The sequence below is a fragment of the Drosophila novamexicana genome, unplaced genomic scaffold (genome assembly GCF_003285875.2).
Source record: "Drosophila novamexicana strain 15010-1031.04,08,12 unplaced genomic scaffold, DnovRS2.1 tig00001222-arrow-arrow-pilon, whole genome shotgun sequence".
Taxonomy (NCBI): Eukaryota; Metazoa; Arthropoda; class Insecta; order Diptera; family Drosophilidae; genus Drosophila; species Drosophila novamexicana.
Window position 1 is genome coordinate 411,418 of NW_020824845.1, and position 25,712 is coordinate 437,129.

At 37.0% G+C, this 25,712-nt stretch overlaps 2 protein-coding genes across 4 annotated transcripts; both read right to left on the reverse strand.

Annotated features, from left to right (window-relative positions):
* Positions 1-2,901: 2,901 nt before the first annotated feature.
* LOC115766782 (43 kDa receptor-associated protein of the synapse homolog) lies at positions 2,902-9,303 on the reverse strand. Its single transcript, XM_030710801.1, has 9 exons — positions 9,181-9,303; positions 8,471-8,559; positions 8,327-8,409; positions 8,074-8,258; positions 6,694-7,353; positions 6,534-6,632; positions 5,585-5,776; positions 5,328-5,527; positions 2,902-4,704 (listed from the first exon to the last, which is right to left on the reverse strand). Exons 2-9 carry the CDS (start codon positions 8,506-8,508, stop codon positions 4,272-4,274), a joined length of 1,890 nt encoding a protein of 629 aa, XP_030566661.1. The 5' UTR covers positions 8,509-8,559; positions 9,181-9,303; the 3' UTR covers positions 2,902-4,271.
* Positions 9,304-14,571: 5,268 nt separating this feature from the next.
* LOC115766748 lies at positions 14,572-25,700 on the reverse strand. Of its 3 annotated transcripts, none has more exons than XM_030710726.1 (5): positions 25,571-25,700; positions 23,005-24,092; positions 18,713-19,023; positions 18,014-18,649; positions 14,572-16,145 (listed from the first exon to the last, which is right to left on the reverse strand). In XM_030710726.1, the coding sequence occupies exons 2-5, from the start codon at positions 23,817-23,819 to the stop codon at positions 15,865-15,867; spliced, it is 2,043 nt and encodes a 680-aa protein (XP_030566586.1). In that variant the 5' UTR covers positions 23,820-24,092; positions 25,571-25,700; the 3' UTR covers positions 14,572-15,864. The 3 variants fall into 3 exon arrangements, with proteins under 3 accessions (XP_030566586.1, XP_030566585.1, XP_030566587.1); XM_030710725.1 differs by having other exon boundaries at positions 25,556-25,700; XM_030710727.1 differs by lacking the exon at positions 25,571-25,700 and adding an exon at positions 25,318-25,504.
* Between the last annotated feature and the right edge of the window lie 12 nt (positions 25,701-25,712).

Below are 25,712 nucleotides of genomic sequence, written 5' to 3' on the forward strand. Positions count from 1 at the left end.
ATAAATCAATAATAATAAATAATAAAATAATAATAATAGAGTTTGCCTGCAGTTGCAGATGCTATTGACCAGGCAACTACTTTCTTTGGATGTGGCAACGCCAACCTACCCACAAAAAATAACGGCGCATGCGTTCTCTATTTTCGAATACTGTTACTGTTGCTTACTCTCTGAGCAACTTCTTTCATCCAACTGAACAGAAAATGAGTGTGCTTTAACCAACAATCTCTCGAATCACTTGTTTTCTTCATTTAAGACTCAACTTTTAGTCCTCGCAACTAGTATGTAAAGTGTATATATAAATACATATAAATATTTTATATTATATATATATATATATATAAGTGTAGGTATCTATATACACATATGCATATGTATATATGTTAATCTGTTAGATTACGATTTGACATGAATTCGGTCTTAGCCTTAACGCGCATGTGCCATTTAAAATGATATATATCTTTGTAAACCCTTCTAAAGGGTATGATAGTTTTGTCACAAAATATGTAACGAATAACAAGAGTCAACTATCTTATATATTCAAACATATATTCTGGATCAGTCTTAATGATATTATCTGGAAACTTTGCATAGGTCCATCTTTTCTCCATAGAAACGATCGGTTGAGAAGTACAAGTAAAAATTGCTCTCCTCCAAGATAGACGTAAGATCGCGAGATCCCCGTACTTACAAAACAGTTTTTTGGCTAGCTAAAGGTGAATTTTAGCTATTTTAGCTATTTTAATACCCTACACCTGAAATATATATTCTTGATCAGCATCAAAAACCAAATCGATCCATTTATCTGTTTGTCAGATTTAGATGCCAAATTGATTTTGTATATATATATGTAAATATGTATGAAAGTGTATATATATGCATGCATGTATGAATGAATGAATGTATGAATTTGTGTATGTGTTTATCTATGCAAGTATGTGTGTATGTGAATGTGTGTGTAAGTGTGTTCGTGTGTGTATGTATGTATATGACTATTTATGTATGTATGTATGTATTCAGACCAATTTGTCTTTTTGCGAGGCAAATTTAAATAAGGAAGCACATTTATTAAAGCTGCCCTCCTCCTCGAATCTCAAAAATTGAGGTAAGGTCTGCAGTTTTCGGCTATGAATTAGACGCTGGCGGCTTCAACGCTGGAAGCTGAGGAGCCAGAGAAGCATTAAGGGGGCAGGTACATATGTAGGTAAGTAGGTATGTACATAGGTATGTATGTATGTATGTATGTATGTATGTATGTATGTATGCAGGTATGTACATAGGAATGTATGTATGTATGTACTTGTGTCAGCATTAAGGGGGCGGGGCAGGTATTTAGGTAAGTAGGTATGTATGTATGTATGTGTGTACGTACGTATGTATATAGGTATGTATGTATGTAGGTATGTATATAGGTATGTATGTAGTAGGTATGTAGGTATGTATGCATGTATGTATGTATGTATGTAGGTATGTTTGTTTGTAGGTATGATGTATGTATGTATGTATACATGTATGTATGTGTGTATGTTTATATGTATGTATGTATTTATGTATTTGCGTTTGTAAATTAAGATTTAAATAATAGTCCTCGCGGATTATCTATATTTAACTTTATTTGGGTAATAATTTCTAAAACACTAGGCCGATACGCCGTAGTGAGTGAGTTAATTTACGCGCGAAGTCTCTGGGCCGATGTACCTCAGTGAAAGCCGCATTAAAAACTAAATTTACAAAAGATTGATCAAAAATACCTAAGCTATTGTGTGCTTTCACAACGGCCGCTAGAATGCTTAGCTTGCGCCTCGTGCGTTGCCGTCGTGCAAGAACATCCGGCCCAGAGCTATGTCAGCATCTGCGGCTGGTGTTATGTTGCATTTTGCTGACCCCTGTTAGCTCGTAAGACCATTCGGCTCAGTGCTATATCAGCATGTGGAGCTGGTGTCGATTACCTCTGTAATATCCTATATTAAGTGTTATGTGTTAACTTGTATGCATGTATTTATTTATTTATGTATGTATGTATGCATGTATATACGTATGTATGTTTGTATGTATGTATGTATGTAGGTATGGTAGGTAGGTAGGTATGTTTGTTTGTAGGTATGATGTATGTATGTATGTATGTATGTACATATGTATTATGAATGTATGTATTTATATTTTATTTATTAATTTATTTATGAATGTAGGTATGTATGTATATAAGGTAGTAGTAAGACTGGGAACTTTTCGCTTTTTTAACACCTAAGTACGCAGGAAAAGTCTTGTCAGGATGCTGGAATGTTTGTAAAGTAACTCGGCGCAGGGCTTAGGGTCTCCTTGTCAGACACCTCCGACTAGACCAACAGCGAAATGTAGCATGTTCGCGGTTTGAAACTGAAAGAATAAGATTTCCAACAGCATTTTAATAACAACTATTATACAGAAAATACAATTGATTTGATCAGTGATTGACTTTGTCCAATAGTTGTCATGGGTGACGATCTGTACTTAATAACCACTTAAAAATTAGGTGTGTTTAAATACTTATGTGCTTCATAGATAATAGTTAAAATCTTGCGAATCGCCTTAAACATTATGACTAAAATACATATACACAATTTTAGGTGTTTTACTGAATATACTTATGATATTCTTTACAGGCATGTTTAAAGGTTGCAACAATAACTTTTAAATATTAAGTTAGTTAATCATTTTGGTTACTTTTATTTTTATTTTTACAAGTACACCCAAAAAAAAAATTGCCTACATTTTAGATAATCGAATTGAAATTTAAAATTTTCTTAATTTCAGAAAATTATTTTGTTTAGAAATATTTCATGCCTTTCAGACAATTATTTTGCTAATTAAAACTTTATTATCTCAAGGCAAAAAATATGTTCATGAATTTTTTTAGTTAATTGAATTTAAATTCTTTTTCAAAATGTTTTCAGAACTTAATTACTGAAAAAAGTTGTATTTCTAAATTTGAAATCGACATCCGGCTTAGTTTTTCTCAAGGCAAAAAATATGTTCATGAATTTTTTTAGTTAATTGAATTTAAATTCTTTTTCAAAATGTTTTCAGAACTTAATTACTGAAAAAAGTTGTATTTCTAAATTTGAAATCGACATCCGGCTTAGTTTTTTTCTGAGTGTATTTCTTTTCATGCTCAATTATTAATTCATATAGATTTTCTGAGTGTATTTATTTTCATACTCAATTACTATTTCAAAAATATTTATGTACGAATCGATTAACGGATACTCGCGTTATTTAATATATGTTTACGAGCTATAAAAGTCTACATATGTAGGAATCTGCGTTATCTGTGTGTTATGTATAACTAGCTATTCCTTTAAAACTTTGAAACTTTAACAACTTGTCTGTCATTTTGATTTAGGTACTCGGGTCTATTTCTCTTTCTACCTTTTACCCAACAAAACGGAGCAGAGCTCTGAAGCTTCTCCTCCTCTTATTGGATTTTTTATTTATATTCTCAAAATAAATCAAATATGATTTCAGATATTACAATTGAATGGTCGTGGTCAATATTTATAGGAGCTAGGGCCTTGAAATTAACGTAGATCCTCCTAGAACGAGTTTATTTGCCCGACTATCAATAATAATCCCCGTTTCCGAGCAATCGAAAATCGATATCTTTCGATTTCTTCATAGTTGAAAATAAACCCTTTAATCGTTTTTCACTGTTTATATGTGGGTAAAAAATGTATATTGGTTTTGTACGAATGTCTGTAACAGGCAGAAAGAAGTTTCTCCCAACCAAACTCTACTCTGGCCATGCCCGTCTGTCTGTCTGGCCCTCCTTAACTTATTGCAGTTAGAGACTCGAAACTAAATTATGTTTTTGATGAGGCTTTAACAAAATTTCACCAAACTAAATCATTACATTGTAAATGAATAATACCCTAATAAATAAATAAATACCCAAATTTGAACTGGAAATTATTTAAAGGAGTATAGGAGCATAAGATCTATACGAGTATCTATTTAATGCAGAAAATTTCATTCAGATCGGTTCAGGGTATAAAAAATGGTACATTATAATCGGAAAGCTTAAAATATGAAATATCACGCCGAGATTCCCAAAAATGTCCTATGGAACACACTCCCACAAATTTTTCTCCAACAACTGAAAAGTCTCGAAAGCCTTGTTAGCGATTATAAGAAAAATAATTATTTGTTTAAGTTTTCAAAAAAAATATAGTCTATAAGCTATGTTATTTCTCTGGTAGATTTCTCGTTAATGTTTGATTATCTGGACATTGAGTCTAGACGGAAGATGTAGCGTTCCTTCCGCTGTCGATGGTCAGGCTCGAGGCTCGCATACTCAGGGAAGCCAGCGACAAATTGCTGCGGTAGACTGCGTTGGGAGAAGCATTTGCTGTCAGGAGTAGAGCCGTGTTCTCTATGCTGGGCATGGATTTATTTTGAAGCCCGTTGGAGAACACGGCCGACTCATTAGCCGAGGCTCGCGTTGACAGCGGCAACAGAGTTTCCGAGTTAAGCGACATAAATCCATCTAGATTGAGTCCATTCGCGTTTAGCGTCGCGATCCTAACACCATCTCCATCGAAGTTCTCAGTTTCGGCTGCGATCTCGTTCCCATAGAGCTGCAGGCGGGAGCTCAGCAATTTATTGCACGCCGGACACGAGCGCGCCGATATACTCTTATCCCGCCGGCGAAAAATTTCATGAGCACATCTAAAAAAAATATAAAATTATCAAATTATATTCAAGCTGAATGATTTTTAAAGATCAGCTCGATTTATATATGAGCTAAGATTGTTCTGCAAAAATCAATTTAATTATTCCTCTTTATGCGAAAGATATGTTAACTTTTCTGACTTGTTCTTAAGGTTGATTCAAATTTGTCGTTCCCCTTAAAGTATATATGTACTATATTCTAAATTAATATCAGAAGCCGATTCGATATGTACCCATGTCTGTCTTTATTTCTAAGCTAACTAGTCTCCCTTAAGGGAGGACGAAGGCCATGTTAGACCTTAGTGTAGATAGATAAAGAAATTTGATCTTCACCTCAAAAGGTGAAGGAGAGGTTTACTACACGTAGTTTCTGGCTGTCTGGTCTAGTCTGTTCTCAAATCCGACTTCCAGGCCAACTGTCTGGCCTCTGAGCTGTTGGCGAAAGGTAAGGCGTCCCCAATCCAAGCCAATCAACCTATCACAGTTCGAATTGGATCCACTTGGTCAACAAATAAAACCCTTAACTGCTTCAGGTAACTTTAAACATGTCAATAAATTAGGTTATATTTTCTTGCTTGCTGGGTTCAGGGCGTCTCCTAATCCCGACTAGAAGTAATTACCTGGCATGCAGTATATGCGCACACGGCAGGGCTTCCAGGCTGGCGGGCTGAATGCCAAAAACTTCTCCACAGGCGCCACATATCAGGCCAAGGGCCGCGTCAGTCTGATCGGCCAAACGGAGGTGAGTGTTGCACTGGTCCTCGTCGCCCAGGGCCCGATATATGAGTGCCAACCGACTGCGAATTTTCCGAACCAACAACTAAAATATATATAAAGAATTAGAAAGTATTCTTGTCGATTGGAATGGGTGCCGTACCTTCGCCCCAATCGAGCTGGCGACCTCCAATAGCCGCGTATTGAACTCCAAAGGCCTGCAATTACAGATCTTATTTTGCAGTCGCAAGGTTTCCAGACATCGGGCTGCGCCATCCATCGCCTCCATCTGGGCCATGCGATCGCCCAAAGTTGCCGAAGTTCCCATCGCCTGCTCATACTGCCGAAATGCTCTCTAAGTTTGAAACATAAAGAAACCCATTAAACTAATATTAAATCTCATATATATACTAAAACCGTTGCACCTTTGCAATTGTATATATTTGGTCTGATACAGACAAAAAGCAAGCCCCAAGGAATATTCAAGAAATATTTCAAACTGTTGTAAAAGCAAGTCGATTGGTCTCTACTGTAATAATGCCAGTCTGTCTGTCTATCTATCGGTCTGTCTGCCTATCATCCTGTCTGCGCGTTTGTAAGTCTACCTGTCTGGAAGTCTACCTGTTAGTCTGTCAGCATCTCTGTGTGTCTGCCTGTCTATCTGTCTGTCTGTCTGTCTATCTATCGGTCTGTCTGTCCATTTGTCCGTCTGTCTATCTGTCCGTCTGTCTGCCTATCATCCTGTCTGCGGGTCTGTAAGTCTGCCTGTCAGTCTGTAAGCATCTCTGTCTGTCTCTCTGTTTGTCGGTCTGTCGTTCTCTCTGCCAGTGTGTCTGTTTGTCTGCAAGTCTATCCTGTCTGTTTGCCCGATTATTTGCCTATCTGTCTGTTTAAGTGATACCCTGAACTCGATTTTATATATCTGCGTTACTCTTGATTACCAAGCGAGGTCTGATAGACCCTCCTAGACTAATGCCAGGTCTGATTTTTTCCTAAATGCCCAGATTATTTGATAAAACGTGAAAAAAGGGAAGTGTCTACAAGGGTATTAAATATCCTTAAGGGACATAAAAATGCACTCCCTTTAGATTTACGCCCTGCCCTATACGTACGTCAATATCCATCTTCTTGCGGTAAATGTCACCCATAACACGGATACTTCGTGTGTACGTGGCCTGATCTCCAGAAATCAATGAGAGCCTAGTTGCTTCCTAGATAGATAAAAAAAATATGTGAAACATGAAAGTCTAGAGAGTTCTTTATCCCTCGCACCAAGCAATAGTCGTGGGCATCTCCAAGCTCTCCCTGCTTGCGCAATGAGGCTGCCATTCGCAGCAAGGCGGCCCTGTGATGGCAGGAGTTCAGGTCACCCAGTTGTAGGGATCGGGAGAGATCGTATGCCTTGGATGCATATGTTGCACTCTTGTCGTTGTCCTGCAGCCGGCTAAAGAGTTCGGAGAGCGCCACGTAAACCTGCAGCTCCAGCGAGGGATCGCCAATGGCAGTGGCTATCTTGTGGGCACCCTGCAACCCTTCCAGAGCTCGCGAAAAGCCGCCCATTTCCAGATAGACCCGTGCCACGGTCAAATGTACCAGGCCACTGCGGCATTTCGTGCCGGACTCATTGTAAAGCGAATGACGAGCATAAGCCAGAGCCCGCTCCAGACCACCGAGGCTGGCGTGAGCACGGCTCAAGTTCAAGTACGTCTCGGCACGCATGTTGGGCGAATCCAGCTCCTCGGAAATGCCCAACTGCTGGTGGCCAAAGTCAATGGCGTCTCGATACTTGCCCCAGTCCATGTGTGCCTGGTACAGGTAGCCTAACAGCTGAAAGCAGTCCTCCCGCCGGCAGGTACCCTTTAATGCACTCCGCCAGGTGCGAACTGCCGCAGTCTGATTATGCTGCTCGTACAATCTCAATCCGCGTTCGATCTGCAAACGAATAATGAAATTTATCTCGAATCGAGAACGATTTCCTAGATACACCGTACACAAGGGCTTCCAATTATTGTAATATTGATTTGAATGACAAAATCTGAATCCGGGTTTTATACCTGATCTTTATGACATCGAATGTTTTCGCATCAATTGAAAAATCTCCATCTCCCAAATTCCTTAATATTTACAACAAAAAAAACAAGAAAGAAGGGATATCTTCGGCACGCCGAATATTTAATACCCTTGCAGACCCGACCTTTTGACAATCCTAATAGTGCTTTTCCCTTACCTAAAAAGAACAGGAAAAATAGGTAATGCCGGGTATGGTTAAGCCATCTTGAAAAGCAAAAAAGTTTTCCATGCAAGAACCTTATATTCGACCGATCGTTCCTATAGCAGCCATATGATATAGTGGTTCAATCCAGCTGGTTCCGACATATGTACTGCGTGCAACACAAAGGGGAACTTCTGCAAAGTTTCAAAAAGAAAGCTTTAAGACTGAGAGACTAGTTTGCTTAGAAGCAGACAGTCGGACATGGTTTTATCGACTCCGCTTTTGATACTGGTCAAGAATATATACACTTTATAGGGTCGGATATGTCTCCTTTTATGCGTTACACATTTCACGACAAAATTATAATAACCTCTGCAAGAGTATAAAAAATAAAAACAAAGTTCTTTCTGAGTCAAAATTGAAAAAAATGTATAGTATACCTTTCGTTTCGCTATATACTGACGCAGACTTCTTTGACATGACCAAAAACAACTGATTATGGTGTTAACCTGACCGGAACGAGCGAAACCCGGGCGAACCCACAATGAACGTGGTCCCACATCCCCATCGGGGCTTGAGCCGTGTCCGGCAATTCTCGAGTAATTCTCCTCAAATTGGCACAGATCTGTACATATAGATAAACCCGATTCACTAATCGTTTGCTCACACTAGATCTACCTGTATTAAACGGACCATTGCAATTATCCAGCAAATATCGCGATCCATCGGGAGACGCGAGTAAATGTGTTGCTGATAAATTATGACTTTGCGGGATGCTAAAAATATTTCTCGTAAATAATTGAATTCTCCATTAAATAAATTCAGCCTCCCACTTACCTAAGCAGATCCTTTGACGCGATGCTCTCCCATGACATGGCTCTTTCTTATAAGGCTTCTTTCTTTTTTGGTTGTCACAGTAAAAAGATCTATTTTAATTAATAATTAATTAAGTAAGCATTTATATTTGCCAGTCATTTCTGTATATAAAACTGTGTGGCTTTGAGAAATTCCACCCGCAAGTGTGGGAAAAACGCGGAAAACTTTTGAAGAAAACTCTTTGGTTACCATCTGATCCCCCTCATTGTATCAAATATCTTTGTTCAATTTCATTTCATACCTTTCGGAAAATCCATTCCACTTGTAAATGTGTAAATGGGGGTCAAAGGTCTTTGTGAAAAGTGACAAAATAGTTTCAAACGTTTGTATGTTTACCAACCGAACTTTTTAAAAGTTCTATGAATAAATACGTGTTTTATTAAGAGTTATTTCGAGTTTTCCAATTGGACGGGTATGAGTTATTTAGTTATGCACAATTAGATTCCAATTCCACTTGGTATTTTACGTAAGGAAGATTAATTATATGCTCCGTGAAAAAACATTGAGCGTAACTTTTTGTCTGGCTGAAATTGAATACACGTGACCTTGAATTATTTGAACAGAGCTTCACTTCTGAATGCACTTTTACTTGCGACTCTCAAGGCAATCCAATAAATGCGAGAGTCCTTGTTTTTACCCCGCCCTTCTACGCGAAGATAAAATTATCTTACCCTCACTATATTGACCCGAACTGTAATAATGTTTAACTATCGTAGCAAAACAGTTGTAAAATTTATTAATTATCTATTTATGTTAAAATTGTTGCTTCATTTTAAACAACTTAAAACTAAAATTTACGAACAGGGGTTGCTCTTACTATTTGTCTGGATGCTGTGTCCAAATTAGAGTTGACGTGCGCCCTCCTTTCTTTTAGGGTTGCCAACATTCGTGAAAGCAAAGGACTCGGAACCGGAACTAGTTCCTTCTGTTATGCACGATGACTCATCAGTTGAGTTTAAAAGAAATTTTCAAATTAAATTAACAGATTAACAGGTTGAAAGAACCTTCTTTGATTGCAGAGATAATGGCTATTGTAAGGTGTGAATTTCTGTGTTTTATTCTTTTAAACAACCGCATACTTTCTTTCAAAAAGTGATCACTTGCCTAATAAAATATCGAAACATTCCTCCGGCTTTTATCGATATTACATTAAACAGAATTACAAGCCAAAGGAATGTATTACATTTAACAAAACTACAACCAGTAACCATACAATGCTTCATGCAAGCCCACCGCAGGCATGCCAAAAAAAACAAAGACCGTGCCAGTCGCTCAAATTTACGCACCCATTGATAACAAGTAAGAGGTTCTAGTGAACCTGAACCCTCTTATTCCAACACCAAATAAATGAATAAAAAAAAGTTCCCTTGGCAGGGCTTGAACTCGCGACAGACCGCACCACTTGTTATGCCTCAACAGCCACACCAACAATTAAGTACTTATGATAAAAAAATGAACTAAAATAACATTACAAAAAAAAGATGCGATTACCATGCTATTAGAATGCGAAGCAGACGCGCATGAATGTGTGTGTGTACATGTATACAGAAATTCTTAAAGTTACGCTAGCTGCCCCATCCAATTGCGCAGTTGCATCTTAATGAAATATTCTGCAGTATATCATATTGTACCATAGAATATTTGTGTATTCTGAAAAAGTCAATTGCATTTAAATTGTGGTGTAAATTGGTTGGCAATAAAAGTTGGGTTATTAACTTGATTTATAGCTCTAGGGTGGTAGCGGGGAGGTGGCGATAGGTATTAAATGAAAGATACTTAAAATATCTCTAATATTCTAGAAGCAACTTATCATGTTTGGTGACTCTAGCTCTTATTATTTACCCAATTTGCTAAAAATAACAGGATGTCGATATCGATTTTTATCGATTGCTTGGAAACGGAGTAAGTTATCGATTATCGGAAACAAACTCGATCTGCGCGGTAACTAGGAGCATCTAGCTCTTATAGGTTCTGAGATCCTTGCGTTCATACATACGGACGGACGGACGGACAGACAGACGGGCATGGCTAGATCGACTCGGCTATTGATGCTGATCAAGAATATATATACTTTATGGGGTCGGAGAAGCTTACTTCTGCCTGTTACATACATTTGGATTTTGCACAAATACAATATACCCTTAAACCCATTTTTAATGGGTTCAGGGTATAAAAATATCTCTGCCTCACGACAAACCCTTGATCAGCTCATTCGCACACATTTGTGTTTGTGCATATGTGTGTGTGTAATGCTCGAAATTCACAAATGCCAAAAACTTCAAATTTTGCCAAATTTTCATCGGGTAGCCAGGCAGGCAGGCTACCAACATGCACACAAACGCATAAATGCTTCTATCTATAGAAAAGTGTGTTAGTGTGCGTGGTTGGCCGACCCAAAAAGTTATCATGCACACATGCCAGCTATCAGGTACCCTTACCCCTACAACAAGCATGGAAAATAGCAATTTTGCACTTGAACAGGGCGAACCCTTTAATAATTTCACACAACTGCTCACTTGAAAGAGTGTGCGTCAATTTTTGGGTTTTCTTAAATTCTCCGACAAGCCGACGATGATTACTCTTGCAGAAATACGACAGACATTTTTGTATTTAAAGCAAAATAGGTCCCTACAGTAAAGAGAAAATAAATATAAATATTTCATTTAGGTCAATTAATTGTGTATTAAACAAAATTTAATCAAATTCTACTCATCATGCCTGACTGGACGAAGAAATACATGATAGAGCATTTAAATGTGAGTTCCTACTGCTACTACAGGCACAAAAGGCAAACAATTGAAGAAATAACCTCTGGCTCGCGACAAACGCCGCGATCTACTTGTGCGCACATCCACACAACACAAACATAGGAATGTTTGTAGATCTCGGGGAGGGAGAAAGAGATGGACGCAAGTGCGCAAAGCAATGAGCGAGGCACATGCATACACACATATGTTTTTGGGCTGTAAGGATTTAAAAATGGCACACATACATATATTAAGAAAACGCATCATCAGCCGCCACGTTGTGCGCTGAGCGAGATACGGCTTCGTACTGAACGTTCGGCTTTTGAGGCCGGCGTTCGGCTGCCACTCTCAGCAGTCTTACTCTGTCTGGGCACACTAAAATGGTCGCAGGTACCATTGGGGTCGCCTCGTTTCGATTTTTCTTGTTTCGATAAAAAGTGCCATTTGGTATGTCTATACATTGTATGGTTAGTGCTACAACCCAAAGGAATGTATCGATATTGCATTTACAAGAGTTACATACGCATATTCATCAATAACTTGGCTTAACAGTGGATTCGTTCAAATTTAAATTCAAATTATTCAAAGTCTTACGATATAAATATTTACTAACCCAAACTTAATTGGATACGGGTATACACTTTTGTTAATGTTGGTTAAAAACGATATGATTGATGATAAAACGCAGCGATATAGGAGTAGATTTAAGTGTTAATCTAGATAAGTTTAATTGACGAGTCAACCCAGAAGATTAGGCATAATATACGATTAATTAAAGAAGGAAATTTAATTATCAGAAGTCTAAGTTTAACATTATGATCTGACCAAGAATGACAACTAGATCATAGGCTGTCAAGGGTGTAGGAAACCATTTAGGAAGAGCTTCTATAAAAAGGTATTATCTTGTATTGGATCTACCCATCCTTAATGCCCTTAATGCAGACAGTAAGATAAAAATAGGAAATTTTAGCTGTTGGCTATAACCAAGCATATTTCATAGTTAATTAAAATGAAATCACATACATTTGCACTCCTTTCTATGACTGATTCAGAGAGCAAGAGAGTAAAAAGTACATATGATTTGTGCGATAGAATGGAATCGCTGTCTTTTATCTTGCTCCCACTACAGGAAACTGCCGGGGCTTACTCTCGTCCATATGATTTGTGTGGTAGAACGGCAGCGCTGTCTGTTATCTCGCTTCCTGGCTTGGCTTACTCTCAGTGCTCTCTCATTATGGTAAGGGATCGTTTAAATGTATGCCTGTACGCAACAATTCGCACAAAATCGATTTTCCGCAAAGATATAAAAAATTGAATGAATGGCACGCAAGCTGTTAATTTAAATTTGTTTGTTTTTATTTTCATTGATACATTGTTCACTTCTCCACTCTGTTGCTTCCTTGCTTTCGTTCGTATTCTCTTTATACATACATATGTAGTTCGTTTGTGTTGAATGCAGTTGCTTATCTTACCCCTTAAATGGTATAAGTAGATATAAATTTGCTGTGCTACAGTTAAAAACTACATTTTAGTCCTTCACTACCCCAACATTGCTATCGGCCTACAATTAAACCAGCTCCATGTATAAGTGCATACACATACAAGTGTATTCAACTATAATTGAATAACACAGTTATCGTGATCACTTGCGGCATGTCTGAGTGCGTGTTGAGTGTGTGTATGTTAGTGGATGTTTATAGCATACTTATAAGGGCCAGTTATAATATTATGGTTCAAATGAGAGCAACAGCTGTGATCTGTTTATTCGGACTGTTATGTATTCTGTATTCTGTATTCAAATTCGTGTACTTAAATTGCACAAAAATATAAATGGAGGCTTGGAGTGAAGTATCATTAAATCATTGTGCGAATCAGTCTAATGTTTAAATAAAACTGAAGCACAAGTTGGCAATGGTAAGGCAAAAGCAAAAAAGCCAAATCAATTTAAAATGTTATCTAGTTACGGTCGACGAGCTTTAAAATACAAATAGCCAATTTTATCTGGAAAATGTACAAAATCGGATGGACAAGAAAAATGTAAATCATTCCAAAAATTTGCATTCCAATATAATTGTACTGATACAAATTGTGAATTTTTCAGGAAACAGACTTGTGAACAATGTGTAAAAATATAATGGCTAATCGTCATTCAAAAAAGGGAATATGCGGTCAAAATCAAGCCGAATGGGGTAAGTTGTTCACGGTTTAAGCCCTATTTAAGCTCAAAAGAAGAAGAGTGTGCTGTCGAAATATAGAGGCCAAAACCGGACTGGAAATATGAGATACATTTGGTAAAACTAAATGGGCTGCCATAATTAATAGTTATTTATTAAAAAAAAACTATTTGTAAGGTTCAGTATGTATGTATGTATATGATTGTTTGTATGTATGTATTGTATTGAATTATATTGTAAGGGGTGTATTAGGTGTATTGTGAGCGTAATCCTAATCATCTCAATCGGTATGTGGTAAGATCCTATTGTATCTACATGTGTGTGTGTTTTGTTGCCTATGTGGAGTTAGCTTTGCAAAGCATTTTATTGAAATCATTTCAAAACTGGATTCGGTTCTCGGTTTCTGGGTGCTGCCCGCTTTCGCTACGATTTGGGCGAGGTCGTCGGATGATATAAATTCGGTTTAGTCGTAAGTTGTTTGGTTTTCCTTAAATAAGCGTTTGCTATTGCGGGCCAGAACAGGGGATCGAGTACCATGAGATACAAGTGGGAAAAGAGTGCTACGCTCCACTAACTTTGAGCTTAGAGTGTGTTTAACAATTAAGTACTGCATGTGTGGGCGTTTGAGTGTGTGTGTGTGTGTGTGTGTGTGTATGGGTATGCTTGTTTGTATATGTATGTTTACTTCATTGTTTGTTGTTTAAGTACCTTACAGAAAACAAAAACAATATTTTTTTTTCAGAATAGTTTTAAAGTCAGTTTATACATAATGCACATGATCAGAACTAGACTTTAATTATACACCGAAACGATCTCTACCTTCATTATTCTCGAGTGTCTGCAAGTTTTTGTCTTGAATGTCTTCTGTATATGAATACTTGCTTATGTGGTATGTAAATATTTGTTTGTTTATCATTTGCATTTCGTTTCTTTTCAGTTTTCTTTATGTATGAATGGAGCAAATACTGCAACAATACGTGACAAATTACAAAATCTCTTCGTTTATTAAATATACAATTATTATAACGTTTCACCTAAACTTTGCTGTGTCCTTTCACATACATTTCAATGTATATACGAATGTATCTTCTTATATAACTTATTCATATATATATACCATATATATATGTGTAAATATATGCATATACTGCTTGGTTCATTTACAAAATTATAAAATTAAAAACTAACAAAACAAAAACAAAAAGCATAAGAACGTAAAACTTACAGTTGAGTTCTTTGAATTTCACCTTTCCCATATTCGAAATAGTTAATACGAATATAATTGTAATTGTAAGTGTAAATGTAAATGTAAATGTAAATGTAAATGCAAATGTTAATGTTAATGTAAATGTAAATGCATACGAAACATTCATACATACATAGGTTCGATTTAACATTTACTTTCGTGTACGTTTACATTATCGTCTCTGGCATTCGCTTAGTCTGACCTAGTTTCTATTTTCCTACACGTGTTTTATATAAACGCTAATACATCATTTTTTATTTATTTTTTTTTTTTTAATTTTTTTTTTCAGTCAAAACTTTCACCGTACAAGGCAGCTGCTGCACGAGAAGTATATGTATATAATGTGAGTTTGCTTTTGAGTTAGAAGTGTCAAATTTGTGTGATTGCGACATTCGAGGATCTGATGTCTATTACACACACAGATTACATGCTAATTGATTGAGAAGTGCGTGGATAAACGTGTGTTTATGATCTGAATGACTTTCAATTCAAAAACTCCTTTAAGTCCACGTTTAAACAATAAATTTTTAACTGAAGATGAAGTTGTTGAAGGAGCAACATAAATATTAATATTTACAGCAAAATAAATATGCCAAAGTTGTCTTTAATACCTCAACTAAATTGCAAACTTCATAACATTTTATCGAAATATGCAAAAATAGTTTGTGAGGTGCTCGCATGTGCATTGCTTCCTTCTGAATTTGGTTGCATATTTTTGACTCATTCAAATAATGTAGAACAATTTCAAGGCGCTAAGTTATTATATTGATTCGGTTTTGGGATACTTTGGGAATACGAACTGCAACGAGACCAGAGCCCTATGGCTCTAAGGCCAATGGCAATTAAAACTTATACTCTCTTTAAACTGTAATCGTCTTAAATCGGCGTATTGCCCTTTTTGTTCACTTATCCGTAAAGTTAATCTATATCGCTATAAACTATGTTTTAATGCGCTTGAAAATTTCATTTGTTTACTTATTTATTCTATTTCACCTTTCTCCTTCTTTTCAACTACTAACTTCCTCGCTTGCTTCAATTTGGCTCCATTCGAATCGATCCTATTGAAAATACATAATTATGCAAATATGTTTACATAGTACTACCAAAGGACATTGTGTTTGAGATGTTATGTCTTCTTAAATTAACTGGCAGCTACAGCGAGAGATAGAGAGAGCCGTTGATAACCATTCACCGATAATTAATGCCAAGAGGTTCGGGGCGGCGACGCATCGTATGTGCGGCAGGTGCCCAAAACAGGTATTGAAATGTGATTACTATGATGGCCAGCAAGAGCGTTGAATTAATACCATAGGCATGCATAGAGGTTAGACCCCGGGTGGCTGCTCCGCCTGCCAGCCAGGTCCAGATCCAAATATGGCTGCGAGTTGCTTGCCCCGATCCACTGTTGTAGGTGAGCTCTTCGTTTTTGACTACCTCATTGGGATGCTTGTCATAATTGTGGTGATCATCTGTAATTTCAAAACGAGTAAGTTGACTATTCATTTGGATTCAAGTTAAGCCGTTTAATATTGACAGGAATGCCAAGTAAAATCCTTATATCATGTGTTCTTTTAACGGATTGTGAAAAGAAGTGGACTGTAACCCGAAATGATTCAGTTTATCAATTATCAACCCAAATATTTTGGGATTTATCAACTTTATCATGATCAACATTTAAGTTAATTGGGCGTTTATATCGTATAATGTGGTAGTAGGTTGGAAAAATAATAAAGCTGTCATCCGTAAATTTTTGCGTTTCACTGAAAATGTTTGCACTTTCATACTCTGTTTACAAAGTGAAAAGGATCGTATTGATGCTGTGATTTGTTCGTCTGTTCTTCAATATAATTTTTTTTTCATGAACACTAAAAAAGGTAATGCTAATGAAAATACATTTTCTATTCATTGACAGTAGTAATGATAATGAATAACAAGTAATGAAAATAGTAAGTAATGAAAACTTAATTTCATAACACTGATAATTGATTTATAAATAGTTACTTATATATATTTATAAAAAATACAATAAAAAAAAAACAGGTAAAATGAAGCATATTTAAATGATTGAAAAAATGCTAATGCTGAAAGTTTTTTTCATTACTTTCAATTTTGGTATTATATTCGTAAATTTATTTATCATTTTTGAATTACAATGAAATGCGATTTTAATTATCATTACCTTTTTGAAAAGCGTATATCATTAGTGCCCTTAAAGCAAGGGAAAATATAGATACTCATGTACACATTAAATAGACACGTATCATTCTTATACCTTTGTCATGAAATGCGTAACACATAGAAGGAAACATTTCCGACCCCATAAAGTAGATATATTCCTGAATATTATCAAAAACCTAACCGATATGCTGACTGGTCTCTCAGTCTGAAAGTACTGTCATAAAACATTGCCTAGCTCCGTCCTTCTATTGCAGACAGTACATATAGCTGTCATAGGAATGATCGGTTTAAAATCAAGTTCTTGTATAAACCACTTCGTTTTGTAAAATATCTAAACCAAAGCCTACAAACGTATCAACATCGGACAACTATAGCATAAGATTTACAGAGAGAATTACAGAAAAAATTACACCAAACTCAGCAATTACAAGCTAAACAAATCTCCTCGGATTTCCCAAAAAAAAAGCATAGTTTCACAAAGATATTTTATTTGCGCCCTAAAATTATCAAGCCAATAATCAAGAAGACCTTTTCAAGCTTTGCTGTAACCACGCACTACTGTGAAATTGCGAAAAGTGCGGAATATAAGCAACTCGCAATTGTAAAAATTAGCATCCCGAACTGAACCTCATCTTAGAAATTATTATCAAGGTGGGTATGGAACAGAATTATGGTATGGGTATCATGGACGCAGGCACAGTATTGGGTAATGGCAAATTCTATAATTTCTACTTACTTTTCCTGTTATTATTGTTAGTACCAAGGTCTGGCGGACTGTGGGATGATTGTGTGTAATTGCTAATACTTGTATTGTTATGACTGTCTGAGTTGGTGTTAATTTTGACATTGGTGTGTTTCGGATAGAACAATTGCTTGCTATTGTTAGTAGTAGTAGATATGGTGGATGTAGTTGTTAATAATCTGCTGGATGATGTGTTATTTGTGTCCATGCCCCAAGTATTTAATGGCCAATTAATGGTGCTCTGTACAATGTTACTGTGGTTCGTGTCAACCACAACTGGCGCCAAATAGTGAATATCTCTGCCAATATTGACGGGAATAGCAGTGCCAGTGCCGCTGCCCGCCATCAAACGGCTGTCAACTTCTTGTATATCGTACTGATCTGCATCTGCAATCTGTTTTTTTAATGTATCCTTACCATTGCTATTCACATTCATATTTCCCTTTTGGTGCGGATGCTGATTATTTGGTTGCGTTGGCACATTATTAATCCGAATGCCAGTCTGTATGTGATGATGGCCGGGATAGGTCATATGAACGCCGCCCCGACCCGGTGGCAGCATATTTATGCTGCCATGGCCAGGTGACAGCATTATGCCGCCAGTACCAGAGATACCGCTAGCACCACCTCCAGCTGCTCCAATATTGTTGCCCATTACATTTGGTTGAATGGGTATGCGATTGAATTGATCAATATTCGTGTTGATCGAGGTGCCCATCATTCCGTTTATGGGCTTTAGTTGAACACCGCCTCCGGTGCCGATTCCACTGCCAGCTGCTGATCCACCCGGTATGAAACCAGTGTTAGTGGTAATGGTATTGACAACATTATGACCATGTCCATGGTTAGCATTCGCATTTAGATTTTGATCTACGTTAAGCCCCGCATTGTCGACGCCATTGCCACTCTCGGCTGGCACACTGCCCAGAAGCGTAGTTTCCGTTGTCTTGTTCTTATCTTCGGCTGCACAACACACTTTAAACACAACTTTCATATTATTTGTGGAACAACGACCGCCAATGCGACGGTACAAATCGTCCTTCGATGACGTCGCTAATTGTAGAAAAAAAGAGAGCATACAATAAATATTTAAAATAATATAATTGCATAACTCACAAATGAAATAGTAGTCATTTCCAGGTAGGAACTCTAAACCACCTGGCTGCGGTGTAAATGGCCGGAAAGTTATCGTAAAAAACATTAATTTCTGAGGCTTATCACATATAGCTATTACTCGCGGATCTGCGTTCGTTATGCGACATGTTTCGTACTCCACTTTAGACACGTTGTATATTATGTACTTCTCCGTTTCATTCTCGAATGCGCCGGGCTCATAAACTGGACATATTATGTGCACCTGGTCGAATTCGAATGCCAGATTGCCCTTATTCACGTCAATAATATGATCGGTGTTATCAATCCGAAATCTGCAAATCAAAATTTGAATAGACATTATTATATATTTATCTTTGAAGAAAAGGGCCCAAGTTTTCGGCAAATTTTAATTTATTAGGGCACTTTTAAATTACCAATAAATCACGTATTCATTTCAATAACAATGGGGATAATATATAAGTTTTTTTTTGTGAAAAGAGTAAAGCCATCGAAAGGGATATTTCCCAAAAATCTTAGAAAAGTTTGGCAAACAAAACTACATTCCTCAACGGGCCTTATTGAGTCAACTGTTAATAGAATGTTAACGGTATTACTTAAGCCAAGCAAAAACGGCTATCTTCAGCAATCTAAAGATTGCACAATTTCAAATTCTCTATTACTCTCTGAGATCAAACTGTTTATGATCAAAGATCAAAGATGACATTTTTACACATGTAATATACATTATCACAGATCAAGTCTACAGGGTATACAAATAAAAGTGTGTAAATAAGGTTCTTAATATTTCGGTTATCTAGGGTATTTAATCTTATCATTTCTATTTAAGTTGCTTGCGGTAAATATATAAGACTCACAACATTTTTCATTATTAAATAACATTGATTGCATAGCCCAAAACTATTGTAACGGCAAGCACAACAGTGCAAGGTATATCCAAGCCGAACAATCTTGGTTTGTCAAAGTGAAACCTTCCACAGGAACAAATAGCAGCACTAAAAAGAACGCCAACAAGTTATCCTCCCTAGCACCCGTCCCCCTCCTTACCCACACCATCCACCCATTACGCATGTGCTCACATGCAAGCGGAGAAAATGGCAGAGAGAGAGAGAGAGAGAGAGAGAGAGAGAAAGAGAGAGTAAAAAATGCGTTATTTATTTGTGAAATGTGCGACTAAAAGCTGGTGGTGCGTTGACAGAATGTAGAATGCAGAGCGTGCGGAGCGGGGGAGGGGGGACTGGGGTAAGACTGATTCTTAAAACCTATGCTCGGCTGCAGTTGAAACCACAGGAGGGTACCCTGTGTACCCCCCCTCCAACCTATCCAAGTACTGTTTAACACGACGCACGCACTTATGTATGTCTGCCTTGCCTCGCCCCCGTCGACGTTTCGTTGGTTTCTTTCTGCCCTTCCAAGTTGTTCTTTGTTTTTTCCTTTCCATTTTATTATAGAGCTTTGTAAATCAAAAATCACCCCCTAATGATGAAGTACGCATATTTTACATGTTCGCTTTGGCGACACACACTCAATCCCATATATGCGAGTGTGCGACTAGGGTTACAGGGACGCACAGTCGAATTAAACATATACATATATATTCGAGAGTTGCTTAATAAGTTTCAAAAAAATTACCATATAGTCGAAATTTAAGTTTAACATCCTTCGATAAGAACTGGAGATGGGCCAATGAAAATCTGATCCCGCTACCAAAACAGATATTTACTATTCCGAAGTTTTTTAAATTTATTCCGACCTTCCCAATTCCGACTATCGAAATATAAAATAATAGGGGATACCTTTCAATCTTCTTTAAAAAATTCCATCCGAAAGTGTGGAAAAATTGCGAAAAATGTTTCTATTAAACTTTTTGTTTACCATAAAACTCATTTTGAAAGCCGTACAAAAGAACTTAATGAATGCGTAGTCAGCAATATTGAAAATACCAAACTTGGGGCTCTTTCTTCAATGAACCTTAAACATAACTTCATCTAGATGTGGAGTAAAGTTATATCCAAAATGTTGAGCGAAAAGCTTGCCCTCGTTTAAAATAACATAAATGAATTCAAATTGCGTAAATTTGGTTTTGTGGAACAGGCACCAAGAAGCATTTCTGGCCACATAAAGTATATATCTTTGTCATATCTTGGTCAGAATCAATAGTCGAATCGATCAACCCGTCTAGGGGATAACCTGAAACCTCTTCTACCAACATCAAATGGAGCTCGTAATGGACTCGAACTCGAAGCAGCCCGCACTAGATGATGCCACCGCCTCTACTCAACAGCCACGACAACAATTGACTTGTACCTAGAAAAAAAAATCGGAATAAAACAGAAAACAACACAATCGCAATTGCAATTCTGTTGATAGAATTGAATAAAGACGCGAACGAATGTGTGTGTGTGTGCGTATATTCAGAAATTCTTGCAATTTACGCTAGCTACCACGTGGCCAGCCAAAACACATTTTCTATTGTGTTTATTAACCGATCTTGATCAAATTTACCACAACAGATCTTATTGTGCTATACGATTTCGTATATAATCGAAAAGACAATTGCATTACAATTGTGAGTTCAATTATGGGCTAGTTACAAATGCTTAATTTATTTGTGAGAACGAGGCTTACAATAGCTGAACAATTAAAGGTGCCTTATATATATACAATTCTAAAAGCTACATGTCAATAGCTCAAAAACAATATATCGATATCGATTCTTAACAATTGTTTGGAAACGGGACAAGTTATCAAGGTGACTAGAAGGACCTACGTTCAAAGTTTTCAAGTCTCTAGCTCGTATAGGTTCTGATATCCTTGCGTTCATACTTAGTTTATCGCATAAAATTGGGTTGGTTCAAAATAAACAACTATTGAGAAAAGCTCCGCCCCAAGGTAATATTTGATCGATGCCAATTTTGGGCAAAGATCAAATTAAGGCCGCAATTTTTGAAATTACAACCGAGCCACAGGACATATTTAGGGTATTTTTCGGCCTGATGAAACCAAAAAGATGTGTCCGGCTACATTACAATACTTTGTATCCTAATCGAGTGAACAACTCTCGCATACTAGCATACGAACACAGCTCAGCTCCAAGTTGCGTGCACTCACCTCGGCACTTGTTCAAAAAGATTCTGAGCGATAGAACGAAGGTTCCAGGTGGCCGTCGGTGCAACTGGTTTGAGGACATTTATGTGCCTCCCTCTGCCTCTCTTATTTTTTCTGTGACTGAAGCGCGTTACTATGCGTATCCTGTATGTTTGTATGAATGTTCCTAAAACTACTTCAACACTGCTCACACTCTGACGAAACTTATTTGAAAGCTATTCCACTTAGGGGATACGTAACACATTTCAATATAGAAAAATCTTGTAGAAATCGAAATGGACAATCTAAAGAAGACATCTTCCTATATATATATATTTATATATATATATATATATATATTTATATATATGCTAAATTAACCGAGTTGGTAATTTTGCAATGCAAAAGGCGTCAACAAACAACAACATGTTCTTAAAGTGTGGTGTGAGTCTTGCAGGATGCTCTTGTTGACGTGTCATGCTAGTTATCTTGCAGGACGCTCTGCATGAGATTTAAGATTTACGCGCAATTGAGAATAATACATATTGATAAATACACATAAATAAGCATTAATAACAGTTTATGGGGTAAAAAATTCACTAATTTTTTTATAAATATATAAATAGAGTATAATTAAATACTCCCAAAACATGTAGAAATGGTCGCCACATTCTTCAGCAGGCACAATTTCGTGATGAGTTTGATGAAGTTATCTCGAAGAAACACAAATGTTTCACTCAAAATATTATTTTTTCGTGAATCTTTCTAATATATTATAGCAGTCTGATATATTTAAGGAACATAGTGATATCCCCTAGGATATCTAGGAAAACAAAACAGTTAAAAATACAAGAGTATATAGCTTCGTGATATAGTGGTTCGATCTGGCCAGTTTCAGAGACTTAAAACTGAACGAAGCTGGTTGAGTACTTATAACAGATATATTCACTTTTAATTCAATTATTAGAATGCTGCTATATTGCCAGAATCGCTAAATGGGTTTCAATATGTTTATGCATCTTATTTTTGTATTCTTATATGTTTACTGCATTCCTAAGTGGCAAGCTGGTATATGTATGATCACTATATATATTCTCTGGAGTCGGAGTTGTCTCAGTCTCATTCTACGTGTTACCCATTTCGTGACAATCATAATACGACCCACTAAGGTGTATATAGGTGCACGATCACAATCTGAAGGTACTCACATGCTGTTCGATGTGTTCCAATGCATGTAGAATGTCTTAGCACAGCTTGACATAGTTGATAGAAGCACGGTCTCTATGCAGATGATCGTGAGAAGCGTGACGAAGGATGTGGCCCGCAAGGATGGCAACGGAACTACCATTTTATATCGCGCTGAATGAGCCCTCTTTTTATTGCTTATGTTAATTCTCGTACTGCATTCCGTATTCTTTTGTTCAGCTGCGATCAATCTGGATGTTTTAAGCGATGAACCCGGCCGGGCCTGGGACCGCGGATGCGAGTGGGGATTTAGCTGCGTTCTATCAACATGTGGGCCAGCACAATTTGTTGTTGTTGTTGTTGTTGTTGGGTTGACATAAGACATGACTCCAATGCCAAACGTGGCCGTATTGCTCCTGCTTTTACTTTTGGACTTTCGATGCATCGCTGGCTTTAAGAACGCGGTCGTTGGTTGGTTTCGGTTTCGAGCTTTTGGCATATGGTTGTCAATGGTCATCATCGGTGCGACAACTTTTCTACTATAACCCATGGCCCCTTTATCATTCTCATGCTCAACATTCTCCGCCAACTTGTCAACAGCAACAGCTGATCGCTGGCACTTAATGCAGCAGAACGCCAAACTGGGCGATGGAGCGACAGGTGCGCCATCCAGTGACATGGGGTCCTTGAGACTGGAACGCTTGGACATCAGCTCTTTTTTTTGGCAGCCCGATTCTTTGCGGGGGCTTCCTGTTCCTGTTCCTGCTGACAATGACTTCCAAGTTACAGTAAGAGCTAGTCCTCCATTGGACTTGGTCGTTGACGGGACGAGCATCATGTATAAAGTCTTTCAGTATTTCACTTGGTTCGCGCGTTGAATTTTGTTGTTTGTTGTTTGACCTTTCTCTATTGCCTTAGCTCCAACAGCATCGATTCTGGACGACTTCAAAATTTCTGCTTAAGCTCAACTTTGGTAACTGTTGTTTGCGCTTGCCGTAGATGTGACTTGCTTCCTCGCGTTGCCTGTTGACCCAGTTGTTGTTCTTGTTCTTGCTTGCTCTTGACAAAATTAAACTTGCGTCCGCCGGCAACATGCCGATATCTCCCGTTTCTGTAAGTAAATTAAAACACAGACTCAGGCGCATTTTTAAGTTTTCTTACTTTCAATCAAATCTCACACAATTTTAGCCAGTCAATCAATCAATCATATATAACACTGTTTATCCTGACGGACGAATATATAACTTAATTAATTATTTAAAGAGTATCTTTATTTAATATTTAAAGAGTCTGTATGTCAACAGAAAAAGGATGCCCCTATTGAAAGAACAGAAGTTATCAAGAAAAAAAATTATGATAAGAATGATGAGAGATAATGAGAATGATGAGACATAACGAGAGTAATGAGAGATTATGAGAATATAAGAATGATGAGAGATGATCGGAGATGACTTCTCCTTTCAGTTATATTCAGTTGTACAAGGGACCGAAAAAAAACTTGACAAATTCGCGATTGATTTTACAAAAGTGGTAAGACACATATTTAATTAATTTTTACATATATATTTAAAGCATATAAGTTCTTGTTCGTAGCTCTTGCGGCTATGTTATCCATGGATCAAATCAAATCAAATTATCTAATCAAATTTAAATACACGAAATAGCCTAGAAAGGTAATTTATAAGTTAACTTACTTGTCTACTTGGTAAAATGATTTACTTTATTAAATTGTATAAAGAAAAAATGAGTATGCGTACGTCGGGGCTTAAGAGTGATGTAAATTAAGGCTGTGTACATTTTTGCACATACACATATTTCGGCGTATGTGTGTTATATGTATGTACATCATATGCTCCTTGTATTTCACTCATCGTATCGTAAATGTCGCCGATTTCGAGATGTATACAGGCTAAATTATATACATATATATGTATATTTGCCCATGTTATAATACGCAACGAAATCGTACGACATCTGCCCCGTCATTTGCAGATCCTGAATTTCTAGTATAATATATAAAAAATAATTAATTTTTCCCTTAATATGAACAGCAGTCTTTTGCAACCTACTTATAGATACGTACATTTGCGTTTACATACGTATGTATGTATGTATAATATGTAATTTCGGATGGCAAAAAAACTGTTTTAAGAGCCATTCTTGAATTCGAATTTTATATGGCTTGTTTTGGCAAGACAAATAATATTGTTGCACTAAAATCAAGAGTTTTCTCCCTCTCTCCCACTCTATTTCTCTCTCTGTCGCTCCCTCACTCGCTCTCTCGCAGGAGACTCAAATACATAAACATTGAATTCGACACTTTTCTGTATACATACACAAACCCGATACAATAAGTGAGCACTTTTTATGAATAAAAACGTGAGAAAATTTATTAATTCAAGCTCTTGAAATTTTGCGAAGGATACAGGGCCCGTATTAGTATTCCCGAATGTCTAGAAATTAACCAATTTGGCATTTGCTGGTCATTATAAATGCATAATAACCTCTATACACGCACACGCACAACAGACACAATGCCAGTTTTTATGTATACATTTTTGCATTTTATTTTACTTTTCAACTAATCACATTTTTCCCATTATCTTCCATTGGTGTGTGTTGAGTTGCCGTATCCGTATTCACAACATTTTAAATTTAATTTAAATAGATTCGTATGTAAATAATATTATGCAGCATTTAAAGAGCTGTGTTAGATGTAAAAAAAATAATA

What these genes read in the sequence shown, in the direction of transcription:
- LOC115766782 (XM_030710801.1), bottom strand. Translation starts at nt 8,508, where the DNA reads ATGTCATGGGAGAGCATCGCGTCAAAGGATCTGCTTAG. An exon ending in ATGCCCACGACTATTGCTTG is followed by an intron (nt 6,633 to 6,693) that starts GTGCGAGGGATA and finishes TTATCTATCTAG; the next exon opens with GAAGCAACTAGGCTCTCATT. An exon ending in CCAGCTCGATTGGGGCGAAG is followed by an intron (nt 5,528 to 5,584) that starts GTACGGCACCCA and finishes TATATATTTTAG; the next exon opens with TTGTTGGTTCGGAAAATTCG.
- LOC115766748 (XM_030710726.1), bottom strand. Translation starts at nt 23,819, where the DNA reads ATGATGCTCGTCCCGTCAACGACCAAGTCCAATGGAGGACTAGCTCTT. An exon ending in AAATGACTACTATTTCATTT is followed by an intron (nt 18,650 to 18,712) that starts GTGAGTTATGCA and finishes TTCTACAATTAG; the next exon opens with CGACGTCATCGAAGGACGAT. An exon ending in TATGAATGTGAATAGCAATG is followed by an intron (nt 16,146 to 18,013) that starts GTAAGGATACAT and finishes TTGAAATTACAG; the next exon opens with ATGATCACCACAATTATGAC.